This window comes from Apteryx rowi, unplaced genomic scaffold (assembly GCF_003343035.1).
Source record: "Apteryx rowi isolate R43461 unplaced genomic scaffold, aptRow1 scaffold_109, whole genome shotgun sequence".
Classification (NCBI taxonomy): domain Eukaryota; kingdom Metazoa; phylum Chordata; class Aves; order Apterygiformes; family Apterygidae; genus Apteryx; species Apteryx rowi.
In genome coordinates, this window is record NW_020447297.1 from 119,223 (window position 1) to 141,614 (window position 22,392).

The 22,392-nt window shown below is 42.0% G+C and overlaps 1 protein-coding gene across 1 annotated transcript in view; it reads right to left on the reverse strand.

Moving 5' to 3' along the window:
- Nucleotides 1–1,479: 1,479 nt before the first annotated feature.
- The window catches only part of DLEC1 (DLEC1, cilia and flagella associated protein), a 42,663-nt gene continuing 21,750 nt past the window's right edge, over nucleotides 1,480–22,392 (reverse strand). Inside the window, exons 20-38 of the mRNA XM_026072579.1 lie at nucleotides 21,353–21,492; nucleotides 20,947–21,100; nucleotides 19,320–19,430; nucleotides 17,785–17,915; nucleotides 16,118–16,303; nucleotides 15,567–15,634; nucleotides 14,269–14,420; nucleotides 13,624–13,727; nucleotides 12,656–12,726; nucleotides 11,559–11,776; nucleotides 10,418–10,552; nucleotides 8,533–8,655; nucleotides 7,659–7,753; nucleotides 7,484–7,568; nucleotides 6,735–6,935; nucleotides 5,684–5,845; nucleotides 4,508–4,661; nucleotides 3,819–3,939; nucleotides 1,480–1,603 (exon numbers count right to left, since the gene is read on the reverse strand). Coding sequence (XP_025928364.1) covers nucleotides 1,480–1,603; nucleotides 3,819–3,939; nucleotides 4,508–4,661; nucleotides 5,684–5,845; nucleotides 6,735–6,935; nucleotides 7,484–7,568; nucleotides 7,659–7,753; nucleotides 8,533–8,655; nucleotides 10,418–10,552; nucleotides 11,559–11,776; nucleotides 12,656–12,726; nucleotides 13,624–13,727; nucleotides 14,269–14,420; nucleotides 15,567–15,634; nucleotides 16,118–16,303; nucleotides 17,785–17,915; nucleotides 19,320–19,430; nucleotides 20,947–21,100; nucleotides 21,353–21,492 — 2,535 coding nt within the window. The remainder of the gene's footprint in view (nucleotides 1,604–3,818; nucleotides 3,940–4,507; nucleotides 4,662–5,683; nucleotides 5,846–6,734; nucleotides 6,936–7,483; nucleotides 7,569–7,658; nucleotides 7,754–8,532; nucleotides 8,656–10,417; nucleotides 10,553–11,558; nucleotides 11,777–12,655; nucleotides 12,727–13,623; nucleotides 13,728–14,268; nucleotides 14,421–15,566; nucleotides 15,635–16,117; nucleotides 16,304–17,784; nucleotides 17,916–19,319; nucleotides 19,431–20,946; nucleotides 21,101–21,352; nucleotides 21,493–22,392) is intronic.

The window sequence follows — 22,392 nt, forward strand, 5'->3', positions numbered from 1 at the left end:
AAGTTAAGCATGAGGCAGCAATGTGCCCTTGTGGCCAAGAAGGCCAATGGTATCCTGGGGTGCATGAGGAAGAGCGTTGCCAGCATGTCGAGGGAGGTGATCCTCCCCCTCTACTCAGCCCTGGTGAGGCCACATCTGGAGTACTGCATCCAATTCTGGGCTCCCCAGTACAAGAGGGATGTGGCACTACTGGAGCAAGTCCAGCGAAGGGCTACAAAGACGATTAGGGGACTGGAGCATCTCTCYTATGAGGAAAGGCTGAGAGAGCTGGGCCTGTTTAGCTTGGAGAAGAGAAGACTGAGAGGAGATCTTATGAATGTGTACAAGTATCTGAAGGGAGGGTGTTGAGAGGATGGGGCCAGACTCTTTTCAGTGGTGCCCAGTGACAGGACGCGAGGCAACGGGCACAAACTGAAACACAGACAATTCCATCTGAACATGAGGAAATAATACTTTTTCACTATGAGGGTGACCAAGCACTGGAACAGGTTGCCCAGAGAGGCTGTGGAGTCTCCTTCTCTGGAGATATTCAAAACCTGCCTGGACACAATCCTGTGCAACGTGCTCTAGGTGACCCTGCTTGAGCAGGGGAGTTGGACTAGATGATTTCCAGAGGTCCCTTCCAACCTCAGTGATTCTGTGATTCTGTGATTCATTGCTGGGACAAGTCTGCCTTAAAGGAGGCTAAAGGCAGCGATCATCATCTTTTGTTCTCCTCTGCTGTGGATTGCAGCCCCCTCCTCCCCACTGACACTGCCTTTAACAAAGGTCTTTTACATGATGGGAGTGGAAAATTTAACAGGCTCAGAAATGGGAATTTCAGTGACCTTTACATGTTTTTAATATTACTTTAGCTAAAGAGAAGTGTGAGTAAATGGGAACCATGTGAGGGGAATTAAAAGCAAGATGGGTTCCTCCCTCTGTAGCTGAAGGGGCTGTTCTCAATACCCAAGCATGATGAAACATGCAGGTTGGTGATTTTCCAGGGAGTCGAGGCAAAGCTGGCGCCCTCCCTTTTCTTGTAAGGCACAGAGCAAACAGCCAGGGGGAATGCTGGCCTTAGGCACTCGTGCTTGCTGTTATTATTTGTCAATGCCCATTTTAATGGTAAATGGGGAAAAAAAGCAACCCAAAAGAAAAGCTTATTTTTAAGGTACCAACAGTCTTTTGACTGTAGTCTGAGCGTATGCAAAGTGGTTTTGGCCTAGCTGTTAGCATAGCTGCTTTGCAATTTAAAATTGATTGTTCTGTAGAGCTGGTTTTGTGGGTACTGGTAAGCTTAGCACAGCAATAAAAGTAATAGCACAGGCTGAGATTGTGACTGTTTTGAAGTGCCATGAACTTTTATTCCCCATAACTTCAAATTTTATTTTGTTAAAATTTCAGTTCATATTTAAAAACCAAAGTAGATAAAATGCTGACTCAGCTAATGATGTTTCTACATCTGACCCATTACCATGCAATTATCCAACGTCTTGCTTAAGTTATATATAGATCTTCATACTTTTCATCATTTGTTCCTTGGCCCCTGATCCACAGCTTGCAAGGCTTCTCTCCCAGCATTCCAGTAATGATCACAATAGTTTCATATTCAGTGTTACTCCTAAAATGCAAAGGGAAAAGATGGTTCAGTTACAGCTGGACACAAAATTCTCTTTTTAAAGATGAGACTAGTTACTTTGTGGAGGAAAAAGGAGCTACACTGCTACACCTAGGATAGGTTAAAAGAACGCTAGTCTCCATTTCAGGTAAAGATGTTGGGTTATTAACTTCATGTTTGAAAGAACTGGAGCATATTCCTAGTTGTGAAATTAAATTTTATTAAAAAAAAAAGGAATTACAGTTCTCTTGGGGGTTAGCACCAGTTGGGAGCAAATGCCCGCGCTATCTTGATGTGACTGCTCCCTCCCTGTGACAGGCAAGTTTGAAACCAAAACGTTTCTGTTAACTCCAGTAAGACAAGGGATAGTCAGCTGAGTCCTGGTTTTAAATGAACACCAAAAAGCTTACAGTAAGTGTGGTTTTATTACCTTCACTAAGTGGAAGTCTTATAGCATAATTTGCCTAAGGCAAACTAGCCAGTCTCTAGAGATTGTTCATCTGAAGTACTTCCCGGGCTCGGAGAGGGCTATTGTAAAGGCCTGAGGCGAGAGCGTTTTCTGCCAGATAACTTTTATTCTTCCTTCTAATACAAAATTCCCCTGCAGGAAGACCACTGATTTAGGGAGGTGACTTACTAAAATCATTTCACATCTTGCATATAATTATTTTACTAATGCCATGCTGTTTCTGAGCACTGCGGTGTTGGAAATTCATCATCTGGAGCTGAACGGAAGAGCCGGCTGCTACACAGCAACATATTTGCTTTCTGGTAGTTTCTGGCATGCTGATTAATGTATCTGCTGTCAGACAAAAGAAAAGGCTTTGGGCATATTCAAAGGCATCCTGGAAAACTTTGGGCTGGCAGGGACCTCTGAAGGTCTCTGGTCCAAAGCCCTGCTCAAAGCAGGGCCAACTTCCAGCAGATTGCTCAAGGCCTCGTCCCACTGCGATTTCACTAGCTCCAGTGATGGAGATTTCACAACCTGTTCCAGGATGCTAAAGTTAGGACAACAACACTTATCACCTGTAGTTTGCTTTTTGCAACTTACTTACTCATCAACAGTGTTCAGCGTTCACTGTCTTCCTACTGGAATCACAGGCGTAGACTGTCCTAATTAAATCAAAACTTTCTGCTGTGATGTGGTAACTTGCATATAGTGTGTCTCAGGCTTAAATAAAACTCTAATTGTCTTTTTTTTTTTTGGGGGGGGGGGGGGGAATCTTGCTGGAGGTTTCCTCTGACCACCTCAGCAAGGAAAATCATTTGTAATGGAAGCTAAATTTTCCCCACAGGAGTTGCAGCTCCCTAATAAGAGCAAAGAAATTGAAAGCTTTGGGTCACTACTTCTGCCGTTCACAAGTAAACCTTGCTCTCTTCTGGTCTTTACTATCATCTGCCTGCAGCCCACATTAGCTTTTGCTGTTGTGTAGAAAAAAACCTTTGGACTAGAGGTGGCAAAAATGCATTAGTTTTGGGTTTGTTTTTTTTTCCATAAACCATCAACAAGGCTCTCATACTAAACATTGAACTAGTCTGCTTTAAGCAAGAGGAGAACAAATTGTATCACTGCATTGGAACGATATTTCRCTCTATTTGCATTATCAGCAGGTACTCTGAATGCATATAGGGAATTAAAGGAATTCAACAAGTTATTTTAGAGAGAAGCCACGTAAACTATAATGAAGGATCCCTAAGCCTGCTTGCAAAGGACATAGCATAGTGCTTTCGTGCAAGATGAACAGATGTTTTTTACTGGAATTTTGAACCACTCCAGGCACATTTCTTCCTCTGTCCTAATAAAGTGCTGGATGCATAAAGGACCCAATGTTCCTATCTGCCTCTGCACAGATTTACAGGCCTGAGATTTGCCTTCTCTCAAGGACGTTACTCTAAAGAAGCCTCAAGGGGCTTCTGTCAAGTGATACCTAGCCAGTGTGTCATGCCAACAGTTGTGAGAACATGATTTCAACTGGGTAAGTCTACAGCCTGAAATTCAGGGTGATAATTCCAAAAGAAATCCCTTATGTGGGAACAGCGTAAGGAATGTGGTTAGATGGAAAAAGCACCAGCTGGACACAGGAGTGGGAATTGTCAGAAGTGAGAAAATGAGCAGAGCAAGACCAGAGCAGAATGCCTCTGTGCTTTCGGTGCCTACTCACACCTTACACGTGGGCTTGTCAGGGAATACAGCAGGATTTCAGCTCTGTTACTGTACCTTGCAGTAAAGCGGATCTGCAAAATGCCTTTGGTGGGTAGGTCCCCTTCGCGTGCCTCCAAAATACCATTAGCAGGGGAGACAGAAAATACTTCTGGCTCGTTATGCCTTTCCTGCTCATCTGCAGTGAAGAGGGCAAATATCAGACAAAGCAATACAAGACCCCTTGTAYAGTTTCGTACCTCATGCAGCATTCGTGTAAGAAAGCAAAGCATCTCCTTGCTTGCCAGCTAATAAATCAAGGGGGTGCACTGCCACATGCATGTGGGCAGTTTCTATTTTCATCCTTTAATCAAGGGGAGTGATCGATGGCCTCTGTGGCAGAAYAACAAGGTCTTGATCTACTTTCCCTTGAAGCGCATCTGTTGTTAACCTCATTAGGCACTGACTCAAACTGAACTCATGGGGAGTTGCTGCTTCTTGGTATCTCTTGATATTGTATTATAAATGAGCAAAGCACATCCACTGTGATGGTTGTGATTCGAYCTTTTGGTTAAATCTGGTGTAACTGCTGAAATCAGTAGAGATATACACTGATTTAAAGAAAAAAAACACACACGAGAGATCAGAAGCAGACCTAGTATGTTGGAGTGAATGTCATTATATATTGGCTATGTACTTACTAAATAAAAAGACTGAAAAATGAAACTATGTAACAAAGGAAATATTGAATTTCAAAACCAGAATACCTAGCAAAGCAGTCCAGTAACTTCTACAGCCACTCCTGTTACACAGGAAGACGTGTTCAGTCTTGGTTCGTGCAACAAAGCAGGTCCCAAAATCAAGTGTGTCACAAGAAAGCTCCAGTACTGGAACAGTAAGGTACGCAGTCACTGGGACCAACTGCAAAAGAGCAAGAGAGGAAAGGAAAAGAAAAAAGACTATTTTGTAGTGCATTACCAGTATCTGCTATAGCTGAATCATTCTTACCTCAAGCACTGAATCAAGATTACTTCTATCGCAGCACATGTCCTGTGTTCTTTTGTAATACCATCAATTCTCCCTTCTACAGCTTTGACTAAATTAAGTTTTTGCCCGTTTTACTGTTTGGGGATAGGTTTTCAAACCAGACACTATGATCATAAYGAATTAACACAGAGTGAATATTCCGATTTATTATTAGGGTTTTCTATGGAGATGCAGACATTACAGCATCTCATGGTCCCTTAGGAGTGTATATGGCCCACTGTGAGTCATGGAGTTTGTGCAGATGATTGCCTAAGATTATTAAGTTGACTGTATCTTAGATATGGTGCTTGGTTCTTACAGATCACTCCTCAGATACATGGGATGAAAAAAGTTACCTGCAGTGTACTGGAACTGCTGAAGATTGGGGGTGTTTTATAGCTTTCCATCTGGAATAAATCATTCTTAAAGTGTGTGTGGGCTGTGATCCTACTACAGACTCGGAGTCTTTCAGAAACACTTGAGTACTGCAGGAGGCAGTGCTTGGTGACTCAGTCCCTGGCACGTTCATTGAGACAGTCCTGACTCCATGTCTCAGAAGGACATTGAGAGTCATACGGTGTTTGGGTGTGTTGTCCTTTTGTCAAGATGTATCATCTAGGCCTCCAAGCTGAGCAATCCAACAGGGCTCTTTCTTGCAGAAAGTAGGGGTAGGAACACCAGGGTGCTGATGCAAGACTGCTTTGCCAATCTGGGGTTCACCTGCAGTTACAATAGAAAGCTACCCGTCTCCTTTTGCAAATTTGTGGCCATTCACGTTGACTGCATGACACGATTTACTCTAGAGGTGGCTGCATTTCAGGGCTGAGTAAATCTTAACGCATGTTCCTTCTGAGTCAAGGATGCTTCTAAAACGTAACCCTTTCTCAGTGCCCAGAGCTGTTGTTCTCATATCTTACCTGCGTTGTGCAGTTACTATATTCAATGACCAGATTTTGATCAAACTTCAGCTTCCTATCTCCATTCTCAAACTGGAGCACTTGGAATCCAGGAAGCAGCTGGCTGGCTGGCAGATGTTGATATGTAAGTAACTCCAGAGTTGTGTGAAATGACACTTTCACCTGTGGGAAGAGGAATTCGGATGATGATCACACAAGAAGACACTGTGTGCAGGAAATCCAAAGTAAATACTGCTCAAAGGCCCAAGCGCACATTTCCCCATTGGAACCCAAAGATGTTACGCCAGCGACCAAATTCCCACTGGAACACAGCATTTTAATGGACAGTCATAGGAAATAGCTGTATTTTATCTTTAAGCCATACACAGAGATGGAGTGTAAAGGTGAACAGCCAAGCTCTGAACCACAAGAGAGAAACAGTCTCTAGCAAGTCAAAAGTGCTAAAGTCCTGAGRCTACAAATATATTCCCCAAACTGGCTTAAAAATATTTGTCCTTCTTCCTGCATGCAGAATTAAGCCTTGCATGTCTCTAGGTCAAAACGTACCCTGAAAAATGAGAAGCACGCTTCAAAGACGCAGCTGAGAGTTAGTCATTCTTTGCACCCTAGCTCATTCTTGAATCCAGGACTTTGCTTCCTTTAGTGTTGTCATGTACACCCCAAATTGACCAAATTATTCTCTGTCTGCACTCCCTTCACCCTATCTATGGATCTGAAATGAGGGAATGCAGGCTTTGGAGATTTTATATTTACTCCAGCATATATTTAGCCATGGATGTAGGGGAGCTCCAGAAACCACACAGGGTTTTCTGCAAGGGTCTGCAATAAGTCAGAGACAATGAGAAAGGCACAGCAGGACCACGGTGGGAAAATATTTTGTACATGCAGGCAAAATTGCAGTAATTAGCATTTGCCAATATATCACTGTTTCCCCTGAAACGAGGAGATTTCTACACTAGCTGTGTTTTCTCTCTAGTTCATCCGGCCCATGCTAACCACACCAATTACTAAACTATCCATTCTGGCACAGGATTATTATTTTTGAGCCTACCAGCATGTTTTGCTGCGGATAAAGTGCAAGCTGCGGTTGTTGCTCTTTTTCTTCCTTGCTGCTGTGGGATGTTTTGGTGCTCTTTGGGGGATCTGTGCTAGACAGGCTGAAGGGCGTAGACAGAAGCAGCCTGAAGTAGAGAGGAACCTTGGTGCAATTGATGAGTTTCAAACTCTGAGTCATTACTGAATCTGTCAAAACCTGGTGGAGAAATGATTCAAACACTGGTCAGTTTAAACTCCCTTGAGATGTCTGTGCTAGCTTGTCTGGTCATTCAGCAGCATCAGGGATATGAAAGACACTATTCCAAAGCAATCCAATCTTTTCTACTTGTGTTTTTCAAAATTGCTTCGGTAAAAACCCAAATTACAAACAATGTAATAAGGTTAAAAATGTCCTCAAATGTCAAGGGTCCCAGAAACTGACCACACCATTCACTCTAAGTGACTCATTCTGGTATCAGACCTTTATGTCCTGCAAATAAATGCTTATTTTTCTACTTAAGAATTCCTCTACAAAACCAAAAACCTATGAAATAGCTATTCTCTGAATTGAGTTTCATTTATTCCTAGCTTGTAGGTACTCGTAGTCCTCTAGTTTTACATATCTTACATGCAATAGTGAAAACTGCACTATAAGGACACTGGTATTAAAGGTGTATTTTAAAGACCATGTGCATACTGCCGCAAATTCTCCTGGTAGCACAGCAGCAGCAAACAGGTGAATACATCAATGTGTGAGGTACTTACTCCTAACAGAGGCTGAGGGGGTATGAGATCACTTGCCACAGAGTAAAACACCATTCCTTCGTCATGATCCACRTCTACTTTTAACCTGAATGTAAAGAATTGGAGCTGGTCAGAGCTCTTCTCTGCGGGCCGATACGTTCTGTGAATGCACGAGCTGTCAGCGGATGGTACTTACACCGCACGCCTGATGAAAGCTTGCAAGTCTATTCGTAACGGGGGAGCTCCATGACCATGTCTACGACGTACTTTGTTAGGCACTGCCTGTGCAAACTGACAACAAAGTGAAACGGAAATGACGTATAAATGCTAGCACTAAAACCCCAAACCCTAACTTTTCGCCTGAGAAGCTGCTAGACAGAAAGGAATTCTGCTTGACAAAGCATTGCCTGTTTGTAAGGCATGGTGGCAATGTGCAAGGAACAGCAAAAGCTGAGCAGTATTCTGCACTCTGAATGGCTGTGGTTAATACAGAAGCAGATGTTGCTTCCTCTAGCTATTAGGGAGATTTTTTATTAAATATTCTATTATTGCTCATTAGTTACACTTTGCACCTTTGTAATGATTCACGTCAGAGAATCTCAGAGTGATCCATAAAACACTATTCACACCTCGCATTGGCCTGTAAGCTGCTCTTGCAGTTTTTGAAGAGGAAGTTTCCCAGCGGAGAAACACGCYGTCCAAATTCACACAGGAAGGTAGACGCAGAGCCAGGAACAGCACTCAGCAGTCCTGAGTCTCAGTCCCATTGTTAACTACTGTTATCAATAAAACCTGATGTTGTGATAGTGTTTCAAATCCTGGACCTTCAGCTGGGGTCTGCTGTACTGGACAACGTAAGAATATGGTGACATTCCACCCCCCAAACGCTTTCAGGCTAAAAGGCAAATGCAACAAATGAACAACCCCAGCTGAGGAAGGATGTACAGGGTAGCAGGAACAGGACTGTTTATATAGCCTGGCTGGGTACACAGCAGTCTGTACACGATGTTACAGAAAGGGAACTGATCATTTTGGAGTCATCTTTAGCCTTGCTGTGACGGTCAGTTTACCTTGCTGTCGAGGCTCATGAAACCCAGCACAAACCCTTCGCACTGCACTTCGCCCACGCTCTCTGGGAGGACTTGCGGGGTGAAGCAGACGCGGATGGAGATGCTGCCACCTCCTGGAACCACCTGCAGTCAAAACACGGCTGTTCAGCAGCGCAGGGAGCTGCTGGGGGTTGCACAGGCACCCTCAGAGCTCGGCAGCTAAAACYGACCGAGTTTTACAAACAGCCTGAAAGCTCCTGGGGATGGGCTATGCCCAGACTTGCACTGAAATGACAACATGTGAAAACAAACTTGGTTTAATTATTTTGGTTGCAAAAGACGGTTACACAGAGATTAAGGTCCACACAATTTAAGCAATGTCACAGACCAACTCCCTTAAGAATACATACAGACTTTCTTGTTTGTTTGTCTTTAAAAAAAATAAAATAAAAATAAGTTTGCCCACTTATTCCCAATCTTTCTCCATGCACAACTCAGTTGATTCTCCCACAACTGACAGCACTCAGCGACACAAGAAACATTTTCTGAAGACTTACAAATGTGAGTTATGAGTATTTTACAATTCAGGTTACTCTTGGCCATTTTTTATTTACATGACAGCAGGGAACATAATCAAATGCACAGGCCAGCCACAGGGAATTTTCTATGATTTACAGGTTGAATAGATTCTGCTTTCTTTATGTGCATTATGCAGGTTATGGTTAAATCATGCCAATGCTGCAGGAACACCTTAGCCATCTSCCTGCAGAGTCAATTCAAGTCTAGCCAAGTTTCTAAGCCCAAGGGCCATGTGGTGCATAGTGCTTTCAGGCTAGTGTTGTGCAGAAGCAACCTCCCTGATTTCACACGATCACTGGGTGAGAAGTTTGTCCCTGCTGGACCTGCGTTCAGTGGAAGCACATCAGCTCTCCTTGCAGTGGGCTCTCACAAGACAGCCCTGCCTGAGATCTAGCATGGCCAGAGCCATGCTGGAGCTAATAAGCTCTGCCATATCTTACAACACTGCAGGGTCTGCACATTGCGGTCACAGAAAGCTTATTCGCTCAGATGCATGGACTTCAGCCAGGGCTGGGCAGCTGGGCTGCACAACACCTGAGCTAACAGCCCTTCCCAGAGCATGGACCAATGGGGGAAACACGGAGATCGTTTCTGTGGAGRAACACCTGAAAGGCATCAACTAACCTTGCACATGGGTCTCGCTAACTCTAGCTCACTGCTGGCTACACCAGCCACAGGGTGTCTCAACAAAGAGACTCCTGTATTATCCAAGCTATCTGAGAGCTGTCTTCTTACCCCAGAGCTGACTGTAGGCTTTACTGCTTTGAGATACCATTTCAATTATTATTTCTTTCATATATTTTTTAGCTAATTATAATTTGTAACTGACACTCTTTGGCAAAAAACATGTTAGTATTTGGGAATCCAAATTGACATGCTGCTGTTTTGGGCCACATTTACGAGATTTTTCCAGTGCTGTCTTTGCATTACGTTATTTCTAAATAATTGTGACACCGTAGCCCCCACATGCATCAGTTACTTTTGAAGGTACTGTGTGTTATAACTGTTTCTCCAGAAGAGTTTTCTCAGAAGCAACCCTTAGCCAAAGGCCTGTTTTCCAACCCTGCTGGTGCTGTTTGGCAAGTCTGCACTGATTAAATGACATGCTTCCAAAGCTTCAGCCTGGAGGCTGAAGGTGGGAGTCTTTCTTCTCCTGATGACTTTGCAAACTCTTCTCAAGGTCACCTTCGAGATCCCAAAGCTTCCCAGCCTACTGTTTCACTGCTCAGTGAACTCTACCCCAACCCAAAGCTTTTTCTTCCTGCCTCTGTTTCCCGTCCTACACAAAACCTACTAAATCTAAGCACAAACAAAATGTACAGCTTACTATTTGTCTTGGAGTTATGGAGTAGGGGTTGTTCGCAGGAACCCCTTCGTGAGGTCGTATAAGTACAGAGATGATTTTCTTTATTATAGGTTCTTCAGTGATGATTTCCTCTTCTTTGTCGTCCRTGTCTGAAGACTGCAGGGACAGGAGGGCAGGGAATGGTTAACACTGTTATACTGCAAAGGAGGAAGGCAAGTGAAGTCTATAGTGAACTGCTGCACTAGTCAGTAAGTCAGTCAGTTTATTTCTTTCTGGCACAAAAACTGGATATGTGGATGTGTCCTGTTTGTAAATTTTTTCATGCGGGGGTTTGCTCTTCCCAAACTGTGCCTGAAATCCTTGGAAAATGTGCTCGCTTGAGTCCTGCTGAGCCAAGAGAAGCACTGAACTGAAAGATCTCTCGCCCATCATACAAACCAGCATTCCAGTGCAATAGCTCTCCCTTGTAGCACGAGAAAGGTAAGAGGTTTACTCAGAACAACTGTGCCATCTGAGGGGAAACAGGGAAAATGTCCTTAATATCTTTTCTGTAAAGTTTTTACTTTGCAAGAGAAATACACATATCCTGCATGACACYTTCTCCCTGTCACTCCCAGCCTTTCAGGACAGTAAATTGTCATAGTATATGAAGCTTCACACATAGTAGATGTTACCACATTATAACAGAGTAACAAAACCAGTCTAGTTTGGCACTGGCATAACTACCTCCAGAACATCAGCTGCAATTTGATCTTTGCCAAATAGATTCTGCTCTCTGACTAGAGCAGACATTGCCACCATCAAGCACCCATGAGATAAGCAGATCCAAAGTGAGGAGTTTTAGTAATCTTAACACTTTCAATGTAAAAACGTTGCTAGTTTGTCAATGACAGTTTTAAAATGTATCTGATCAGCTTCTCTAACAATTTTAAGACATGGAGAAGCTGAAAAGCAAATAGCCCATTTTGGTAACTCATTGCTGATATTGATAGCCACCTAACCAYGTATTGTTTTTTTGACTGTGAGAGGAGCTGACATTTCTTTTACCAACCCAAATATTAGTTACATGTTGTATTGTATGTTAGTGTTTTCAGCCTTTCATGCCAAGAAACCCATCATGTATCTCAGCAGCAATATAAAAAACAGACTACTAATAGCTGACCTCATCCGTGGTTCGTGAAGCTGAAGAAGTGATTTCACAGGGCATAGGGGTCTGATCCAACTTTAACACTATTTCTGACTCTGAATTGCTACTGACTGATGCAGTCTCACTTTTGTCTGTGTCCTTAAGAGGAAAAGGGTCTCCACAGACCACCAACAGGTCTATCAGCTTTTTATCATCTTTCTCTTGATTGTAAGTTTCCCAGTCCATGCGAATGTCTAATTGAAAAGGAGAAAGGACAATTAATTTTGGTCATTCAGAAGCCTCATAGCTTTGCTGGGATTGGAGGATCAGAAGATCAAGTCACAGATTCGTTGTCCAGCAACTGGGTTTATATTAGAGCACCTCTTAAGCTTTGCCATGTTTGCTGGTCCCTTCAGGACCAGGGGAAGTCAGATTATTTACGATGTGTGCTATGTCATTATTACAGCTTGGCAAGTCTCTAAGTCTCAAACTATACCTTTATTGACATTAAGATAAATTACGAGTATTTTGCTAGTTAAGCAAACATGTTTGGTGTCATTCAGAAAAAAAGAAAGATGTCTAAGCCTTGCTCTGAAGAGCTTAAAATCTAAACCAGAGATAAAAAGATTATACAGAGAAAAGCCAAATGATGCCACTAAGAAGCAGACAGCGCATTTGCTTGACAGGGTTAGTGCTGTAAGAGCGTCACAAAACAGGATGGAAAACCCTGAATGTCCACACTTTTAATAAAAGAGTGAAAACCCAGGTACTCCAGGATAGGATGTGCTGCTGTTTCATTGCAATCATGCATCAAGTCAATTATACTCTTCCCCTACCCTATGGCTGAAGCTCACTGGCTTTGCTGTTGCAGAAACAGAACTAATATGCATGACAATAATGCCATAATGATAAATACAGATAAAGACCTGACATCATCTGCTATTGTTCTGTAYTAGCTAAACTAGAAAGCAGCTGAGACACTCTCCTTTGTACTATTATTGTCTTTACAACAACCATGCTGATTAAGAAACAAGAAGGTCAGTTAATTTACATGTTAATGGGCTGTTATGTTTTCATTACTGGAAGCAGTGCAATGCAAGGGTCAATGTTTGCTGGACAAAAGCCAGCCTTACCAAAGGGAGCGGGATTGTTGAGCCGGACGCTCCGGGAGACAGGACACCCTCCAGAGACATGAGTGCCAAACCTGAGGTGGGGAACCTTGCTGTTAGTATATGCAGAAAATAAGTGAACGTTTGAGATGTTGTTTTCATTAAAGGTTCGTTTAAAAGTGAAAACATTTSGCTACACTGGTAAGGTATGGCCAATACTGGAAAGTACAGTGTTATTTTAGTTAGTCAGACTCTTTCTTCCAGTTTTGTTAGTTGTCTCAGATGTTTCAGGGTGCACATGCGAAGTTAGCTTTTATGAAAGACTCTGGTAGAAGCAGCAAATRGCTATACTGCGTGACCCACATCAGAGACAAATTTCCAGGTGCTTAAGGGTCTTTAATAGTGGATGGTAATCCCATTTTCTATGCCCCATTACAGAGTTGTCCTTGCAAACCCTCCTGCTGCAGTGTGCCACACAACTCCCTCCAAGGGCAGAGAGACGTGACAGTGCTGTGCAGCAGCTGGCCATKTGAGTAATGTCCCAGTCCTCATATACCAACACTTACCAAGATGTGGAGATGCAACTCACTGCAGGGGAGGGTTTAAACCTCCCCCTGTCCCCATTCAGCTTGGGGCTGCATTTCTCTGRTCCATGCAAATGGACAGGGAGAACKGTACTGCGGATGATGGCAAGGACTGCCAGCATTTACTCATTTCCATCYCCACAAAATCAATAGGAATAGAAACTCCTATGAACTGCAAGACTAGAAGAGCAATTGCTGGTATACCTGAGAAGACTTGTACGCAGATCCTTTCCTAATCATACCGGGAGAGGCAAATACATTGTTGTTATAGATGCAGATACTGTACTCTGACAGTCACTTTGCTGTCCTTCTCATTGCAGCACAAAAAGATGGGCACAGTTGTATATGTTGGCCATAGTCCAGTGGTATTTAACTGTCTGACTGCTCTGACRGTATTTTGGGCTATACCTGATTATGGGCTGCTCTGTTTGCGGTCCTGTCATCTGCAGGAAAATTGGACAGCCTTTCACAGTCATTCGTAAAGGAATTAAAGTAGGTTGCAAGTCTCCCACCTATTAAAAAAATGAATGTTTGCTATTAGAATCAAAACAAAGCTTTGGTATCTGGGTTACAAAATTATGTCTTGAAACTTGATTGGGTTTTCAAATATTTTGACTGATTTCTCTTGAAAGCACACAAGTCATACACTAACAAAAGCTCTTCTCTGCAGGAGAATGCAATACCTCATTCATTAACCTATGTCCCTGGGGCCATTCCATTCAACACAATATATTGTATTTGTAAAGCAGAGTAGTGCACTGGCTGCTTACCAAACAGATTTTATAAATCAGAACTGCTCCAGTCATTTTAAAGAAGCACAAAAAACTCCCAAGAGAGAAACATGTTACCCCAAAGCTAAAACACACACTGTAAGAGCAAATAATTGTTACTTGCATGTTGTTGGAGGTCTAGAAATTTCTATCCTGGATTTTAACTGAAATCCTAACAAACTGAAAGTGTGTTTGAGATTGCAATGAAAGGAATTTGGGAAATATAATTGGTGCCCCAAATCTGCCATAGCAATACTTCACTTAAAACCAAAGCCCCACCTACCTTACAGACAAGGTCATCACGGTACTCTCCCCACATGTTGTTATAAGCTGTTATTTCTATGATTAGCTGCTGGAAGGCTTTCAGAGTTCCTGTAGAAGGTTGTATATGGAAAGCTACTCCCTTCCCATGAGACAGCACTGCTGCTGCAAACACTGAAGRAGCACAGCAAAGAAGCATTTGATAAAGTTCTAGGAAATGGAACAAAGTTAGTCTTTCAAAGAAAATACAGTATCAGATCTTTAGCTGGTGTTAGTCAGCCTAGTCCCACTGGCTTCAACGAAACTGGGATCATTTACACAGCCTGCACTGTTAAATCGCTTTTACTCCAGTTCTCTTCTGCAGTGGGTCTTAATCTGTTTTTTACGTGACTCAGTTCTTACAGAGATTATTTCATAGATGACTCCCTTCCAACAACCTGAGCCAGGACTCTCTGGGAAATGCAAGGCAGTAATTGGTTACATGAAAACACACCCTCAATTCGAGGAAAATAAGCTGGGATTTGTGCTAACTGCTTATCTTTCTTTTAGCAGCTGCCTGTTTACATCTGTGTGCTCTTTAATACAAAGAATGAATTACAAGGAGCAAAGCCTTTCCACACTCTGAGTCACGTCACCATCTAAACCAATAGGATTGCATGGAATCTGTCAGACCAGACTTTTTCAAATTTTAAGGACTAATTCAACAGCTGAAAAAGCTCTTTCTTCATAACAGACACCAAACACTATGACAAGCTTCCAGTATGTCCAAGATATATTTTGGAAACAGAAGACAGAGCCATGTTATATTGCACTTTGCTCTGACTCCCCTCCCACTGGGGTCCCATGTGGCTCCAAACATTATTATTTTTAATACAAGATATCTGAAGCGATGGGTGGGCTGTGCTGCAGCTTTCCACAGTAAGGAGGGTATACAAAAGGGTTTGAGGGAGCAAAGCCTGCTGCAGTAGCATTGGAGGCCTGCATAGGAAGGAGAGAGCCAAATCTTATGCAGTCTTGTCCAAACTGTGTGCTAGGAGTGGTCCTGGGAGTGAACTATCATCGGAACCACCCATCTTTGTTTCAGATGATTAGTTTATTAGGAAAAAAAAAAGTTTAGGATTGACCTAATGTTTATGTCATGTGGACATTCAAACTCAAGAGTGACCTGAGGGACCAAATTTTTTGGCAGCATAGACTTAACCAGATACTCCAAGAATGAAATGATGATGATGTACCTGACTGGTACATCCAATGCTGAATATGCTAGTCAGTTGGCCTTTGCCTTCTCTTCACTGAGGGGAGAAACAGCTATTCTCATACCTGACTGTGCTCTTTTGGCTGCATGTCTTGTGATGGGCCCTCTCCTTTTCACCAGGTAGTTTGGGGAGCTTGAAAAAATAAAAGATCTGTATGATAATTCTGTGAGATGAGCAGGTCTCTGCTAAAATAAGAGCTAGCTCTGCTTGACTCCCAGATCAGTGGCCATTATAGCTTAAAGAAGGACTACTTACAAAATATTTTTTGAAAGTAACATCCTTAGGAGTGAATCTATTAAAGTTGTAAGACACACTGTACAATCCAGCACAACGGAGCCTCACTGGTGTAAACCAGTTTACGTCCACTGGCACAAACAGTGTTTTTCTATTTACACCAGCTAAATCTTCCCTCCTTGCATTGCTGGGTACCCATTTCTGCAGSAAATCTCATCAGCAAGTTTCATTAACACAGTCAGAGTAAGATCTTAAAATAATCCACCAGAGTATTGCAGAAAGTGGTTCTTGTGACAGAGACAATAGCACTCTACYCTGATTTCAATTTTAATTCAGACTTACATTAGTATTTGAGTCATTATGTAGAAAGCCAAGACTTACGGGCAGAGTCCTTGTTCTGGAGTAAGTGAATAGCCAGTAAAATACTCAGCTTCTAGTTTGAATGGAGCACTGATTCCAGTATGATTAGTAAGAATTAGCTGACGCTTTACTATGTCTTTGAATGCAACTTCAGATCCAAAGTCCAAAAGAAGATCACATGGACTCTGTAGCATTTGTCTTTCCTCACTGTCAAAAGAAATTACATTAGTATTAAAACATTAGTCCCGTTTTCTTATGCTATAGATTTGCAAGTGTGCAATATGCAATGTGTTTGTGRTGACCAGTGTAAAAGGACCACGCAACCTAAGATTTTTGTCATCATCATTYGCTGCTTTTCATTTTCTCACTTCTGTCCTTGTAAGGATTTATTTTGGGTAGAACTTTTATACTGTATAACATGCTGACCTACAAATACGGAGTCATTTTTACTTATACAAAAAATGCATAAAGATGAAGCATATTCAAAAATACTACCTATTAGAAGAAAAAAAAMCAGGCAGATATACCAAGTCAAAGAGAAGTATATTCATCTTTCTTTAACATCAGGTCTAACAGTGCAACAAGAAAACTTAATGGTGCAAAACACGTGATCTTGGGTATAACTCTGTTGTTTAAAATTCACATCTAAGAGTTCAATTTACCAATTTTTGACATTTCAGAGAATAGCTGTTCCTCACAAACATGCGATGGACAGCAGAGGCCCCACACTTTTGTTAGCAGGGAGAAATTAATTTTCCTGCTTTCTATACGCAGAAGTATCACAGCTACTGTCAGGTTATGAGTGCTAGGAGCACATGGGAGAAGAGACAACACATGAACATGAGTTTCACTGATGTGCAGTTAATTTTATGCTAATTTATTATTTATGAATTAATGAACTCACATGCATTAATTTTAATTTGTTTTGGCTAAACAGTGGTGAGAATGGTGTAGTGCTCATTGTCAGTCAGCTCCTGAGCTTATCAAGATGCTGAATTTGGTTATGGTGCAAATCCAGTACCTTCTCTTCACATAGGCCCCTTCAGTGAATGATCCCAGTGTGTTTTATTGTCCTTGCTGCCTATGTGCAGCAGGAGGAGGAATAAAGTTCACATAGTCAACAGAGTGCTTACATTTTTTTTCCTCCACTGTCTATTTGCTTTGTGAAAAAGTAATTTTTGTTCATCTAATCTGGAAGCCTAAGACACAGAAAGATCTGCTTAAGTTTCATAGAGTGGGACACGTGTGAAAACACGTACTGCACTTACAAATGGAAGCACTTAGTTTGGACATAAAGTYAGGCTGTGTTGCTGTGATCTGCCTTAAAATGTGGTGCCATGGCTGTTTTCCCCACTTTATGAAATGACAGCACTAAGACCTTGCAAAGGAATATGTGTACTGAAGAGCTTAAGGTCTTTGAGCTATCATGAAAAGTTTTTTGTTTTTTGTTTTTCCCCTCCAAACACTGTCATTGGTATGAAGCTGATCTATATTGTATCTGGCTGCTATAGAACTAGAGAGGTGAATTTACCAAACATTATTCTCCCAATGACATTCTTTAGGTGTTTTTTCTCCAGTTGAACATCTTGCTATAAGCGAGTACTCTACAGATAGATGAGTGCTTTGCATCTATTAAAACTGCTTCACAAACAGGTATGGGGGATAATTTTAATAACACCTTGATTTACCTGGTAACTCCACTTTCACAAGGTATTGAGTAGCTGACATGCAGTCCTCTCACTTCTCCAGAAATGCTCAAGAAGAGGGGTTCAATCATGTCTTCTATGCTACAGGAAAGGGCAAGGTCTTTCAGCTCCCCCTGATAGGAAAAGAATCATGTTTCCTTGTGATTGGAGCAAAGACCACAGACGAAAGACAGTATTATTAAGAAATTTATTTAGAAAACGTGTATATATCTTATTGGATTAAAAACAGAACCACAGCAGAAACTTGAAAAGYTTTACTGAATTGCTTTATGTGCATTTTCTGCCAGCATCAGATTTGCTTAGAAGTAGGTAACAAGTTAAAAATTTGTAGATGTTGCTTGGCTTTGTACCAGGACCAGACTATAAACCTAAAACTGCTCCGTTAGTGATTTTTGACACACTTTTCTGGAAAATAAAAAAGTTTGTGCAAGTGGATTCTGTTGTATAATTATGTATGAATTTTGACCTGTTCCTTTGTCATTCTAAGTATTCTTGATGTATAGAAAGCTAAAATGGTCACCGGTAGTCAATAAATGGAAGACGACAGATTTACAATTATACCCTAAGGTGAGCAATTTAGCATGTTCTTTTCAGAGTTAAAGATATCATACCACAAGAATTTCTTAGTCATTTTATCCCTGTGCTACAGGAAAAAGGCAGCTGGGTGTTGTATCTACCCAGTTTGGGAGCTACTTATGTTGCTTACAGATTTTCTCCCTTCTTTTTACCTTATCTTCACTCCTCTTTGCCAAAATTTATAACTGAAAGCTTATACAYATCACCTGAGATTTATCAAGAGCACAAAGCTTTCTACATTGCAAGTGTTGAAGCTCTAAGCATTAAGCACTTTCAGTCATACTTGAATAGTCTTCCAAAAAGGAGATTTTATTTCTACATGGGTTTAAAGCAGGACTTTTCTAGATATCCAGTGACTGTAATGGGAACTAATACACCTCACTTACAGGGATTTAGATCATTTAGATGCCTTACATCACATTTTTGAATGCCCCCATAAAGTCTATGGCTGAATTCCTGCAGTTTGTGAACTCTGTGATCTACAGCCTTCAGGGCTTTTTAACTTTGCAGTCCCACTACCCCCTTTTTGTCTATGATTTCCATTACCAAAATGTCATGAGCCCAATGGCATTCAGAAAACTAAATGTGTACTATATATGCACCAATCTGCTACATTTCATTTGGGATAATCATATAAGTGAGGATCTGTACGCTGTAAGAAAAGYAAYAAGCATTAAGAGTAATTAAACAGGYATTCAAGAAAGAAACAAAACAAGAATAGTTGAGAAACAAAGAGGCAGAGTACAAAATTGCATGCCATGCGGACTGGTTTCATTTTTGCCTTCAAACACAGTTATCTCTAAAGCAAAGCAATTCCAGAAATATTGTATGAAAAGRAGCATTGTATTTTGTATATAAAAATGCTTCTTTTGCCAGATGGAAGTGCAACAATAACGCCAGTGTTGTTGTTTTCATGAAATTGCATCAGTTTTTAAACTTACCGTGATGTTGGCTGTTATCTCTACGCACAATTCTTTTTCTTCATTTGGGCCTAAGGTGTCACTGGCTGGGAAGACGGTGGCAGAGCAGAAAGCTGCCTGACTTCCAATGAGCTACCAAACAGAGAGGACAGGCATTCAGTTAACTCTATTAATTCATTAACTCCTGAGTCTTCCATATTTTCTCTTCAAATTGAAGAGGACTACACAGAGGACATTCAAAGGTTTAGGGCTCCTTCAGGTAGCAACACATACAGTTTGTTGAGATGAGGCTTGCTTTACAATTCCCCCACGGTTGGCAAGATACTCCTCCCTAGATTCATTCCCAGTGACTTGCGGTGCTCAGCTGAGGCATCTGAACTGGGAGCAGAGTTGCTGTAGACTCCTTCACAGTCACAAAAGAGGGACAAGCCTTTCCAGGGTTGGATCAACCTGCCTGATAGCAGAGCTGGGGCCTAGAGGTGTCCTGTCTCTCTCTGCTGACTACAGAGGTGGCCTACAGAGGCAAGCCTAGTATTGGCAGCTTGCCTAAGTGACATGAATCCAGGGGCTAAACTCAGCAGCTCACACGGAGACATCAGATACCATGTGAAATGCTGTAGATACCCTTCCTGGCCTCCAGCTGCTCCAGAAGTTTTTCCCACAGGTCCTATATCATGTCCGCAAGCCCTGTTGGGATGCCTTGAGCACCTTAGGACATCTCAAGTGCTGCTGAATGGTTTTATGTGGGCAACCGAATTAAACCCTGAGTGGATCTCAGAGTGGATCTGAAGGACTAAAGCACTGATAGTGGGATTCAGTTTATAGGTTAAGTCACCGAAGTGTACATGTATATATACAACCTGGGCATCAAATCTTACACTGCAGCCAACAGACATGCAGTCAGCAAGTTCTAGAGAGTATTCTGTGAATCAAAAGGGGCATCCGTTTTAGGGTGAGCTGAATAGTTCTCTGGACTCTGTTGTCTATAGATAGGGTAGGATTCAGTTGCCTAAATACAGGCACACAGCATATCTAAGCCATACACGCTTGGCTGGCCAGTGTGACAGGACTTACAAGAGACCACGCTTCTTGAGTGACATCTGGAAGTCAGGCAGAACACTCTACAGCATCCAAAATGACACTAGACACCTATATTCTGGTGACCGATTTCTTCCCCAGATTTTCATTGACTAAAAAGAGAGTTCATACAGTAGCTTGCATATGGACATTAATTTAGGTGTCCTAATTTGTGAGCTGAATCCCACTCATAATGTGGAATTTAAGCATAATTTAGACACTTAAAATTCAAAAGCACCATTGTCTCTTTGTTCTTCTGAATTAAATGCAAATCCTGAACTGTCATGATACTTTGTTTAATGCTCTGGTAGCTTATGTCCTGTTTCCCACAAATCTCCGCCCACCTACTCTCCCAGAGTGGATCAACAGACAGTAAGAGCATATTAACATCAACTGGTAGTCAATCTTCTCATAAAGGCTCATGCTTTGGAGAAAAGATGTGTCTAAATCTTGCTCATAACCCAGTAAATAGGAATCACTACTCAAAGGACACACCAGATATGTTTCTATTTTGATAGAAATTACAATATCTGCCCCTGCTGTATCCTTCATTTAGTAGAAAGGCATTTACCTTTCCCCATAAATATTTTGCTGGCAGCAGTGTCTGGTTAAAAAGCTTGGTGGTTGCTTTTGCAGGAACTCCAGCATAAATTTCAGTGAATACTAGATGACTAGACATCAGGCATGCTTGGGGGGTCTGAACTTCAACAAAAACAGGAAGATGACTGGAAATAAACACACAGATGGTCTATTGTTATCGTTAATGAAATGTGCTAGACATACAACAGCATGCTGGAAAGAATGATGCTTATGTTTATCTAGCAATATTTGTGATTGGGTAGTTCATTGATAGGTTATACAATCCGACTCTGAGTTTCTGCTACATGTTTTTATTTTAGCAGATAAAACTACCTAAAGTGAAAAATCACACACGAACCTCAGGAAAAACAAAACAAAACACTACTTTTTCCCCTTACCTTCCTTTTCCATTTTCGACCTCTAGTTCTAATACTGTCTGGAGACGCTGACACAGCAACGGCGTGAACTGAACTGAAACACCGCATATACCCAAAGGAGGTATTTCTCCAGCAGACGGGTGAATGGTAAAGGCGGATACCTATGAGACAGAGAGGAAATGGACAGACGAGTGGTCAGCAGCCTGCTCTGCTCCCCAGAGSAGGGCTGAGCAGCAGCTATGCAGAGTGCCACGTGTTGGGGAGATTCTTGGACAGAAGGATGGGAAGGAAATCAAAAGATTGAGTGGGGGACAGGGGCTGGAGAGGTTCACGGAAAGGAAGGGGGTAGCTCTGATGCAGGAGGAATGGAGAATTTGATCTCTGGCCTTTATTGGGGCAGGAATGGGACTCTGGGATGATAAACTGAAGGGATTAAGTCTCTAAAATCTGGGATCCTGAGAAGTGTTGGKAGTGTCAGGGGACAGAGGAATAAGGCAGGGAGAAAGAAAGGCTTGAGGGCTGGAAAGACCGGCTTTACTACAGGACACCCCTAACCCTAATCAGGCACTTCCAGCCATAGCTGTCCTGAGGGGAAAGGGACAGGCAGACACACACACACGACTGTTCTGCAAGGCTGCTGTAACCACCACTCATAAATCCTCTCTTTTTTGCTGTCAACTTTCACACAAAGTTGGTGATCTGCTTGATGTGTTTAAAAAAAAAAAAAACTGAAGAACTTCCTGCGGGTTKCCATCTCCTGAGACAGTCAACAAAAAGTTCCTACTTAAGTTCCTCCTTCAATTGCAAAATTGACACAGTCTGTCCAGAAAAAAACAGAACTTCCGAACACTGTTTAGACCAATTTTGCCATGAAATGAGTAAGCTCAATTGCCTGCACGGGCGATCATGTGAAGAGGCCTACAGGCAGAATTTGGCCTTTCATTACAACAAAAAGCACTTATCCCAGAGTCCAGATTTCCTCACTTCCCTTTAATGCATAACACCAAACAGAAATCTAGCTACAGGGCCCACTGAGTACCAGAAATAATCAAAAATAAAAT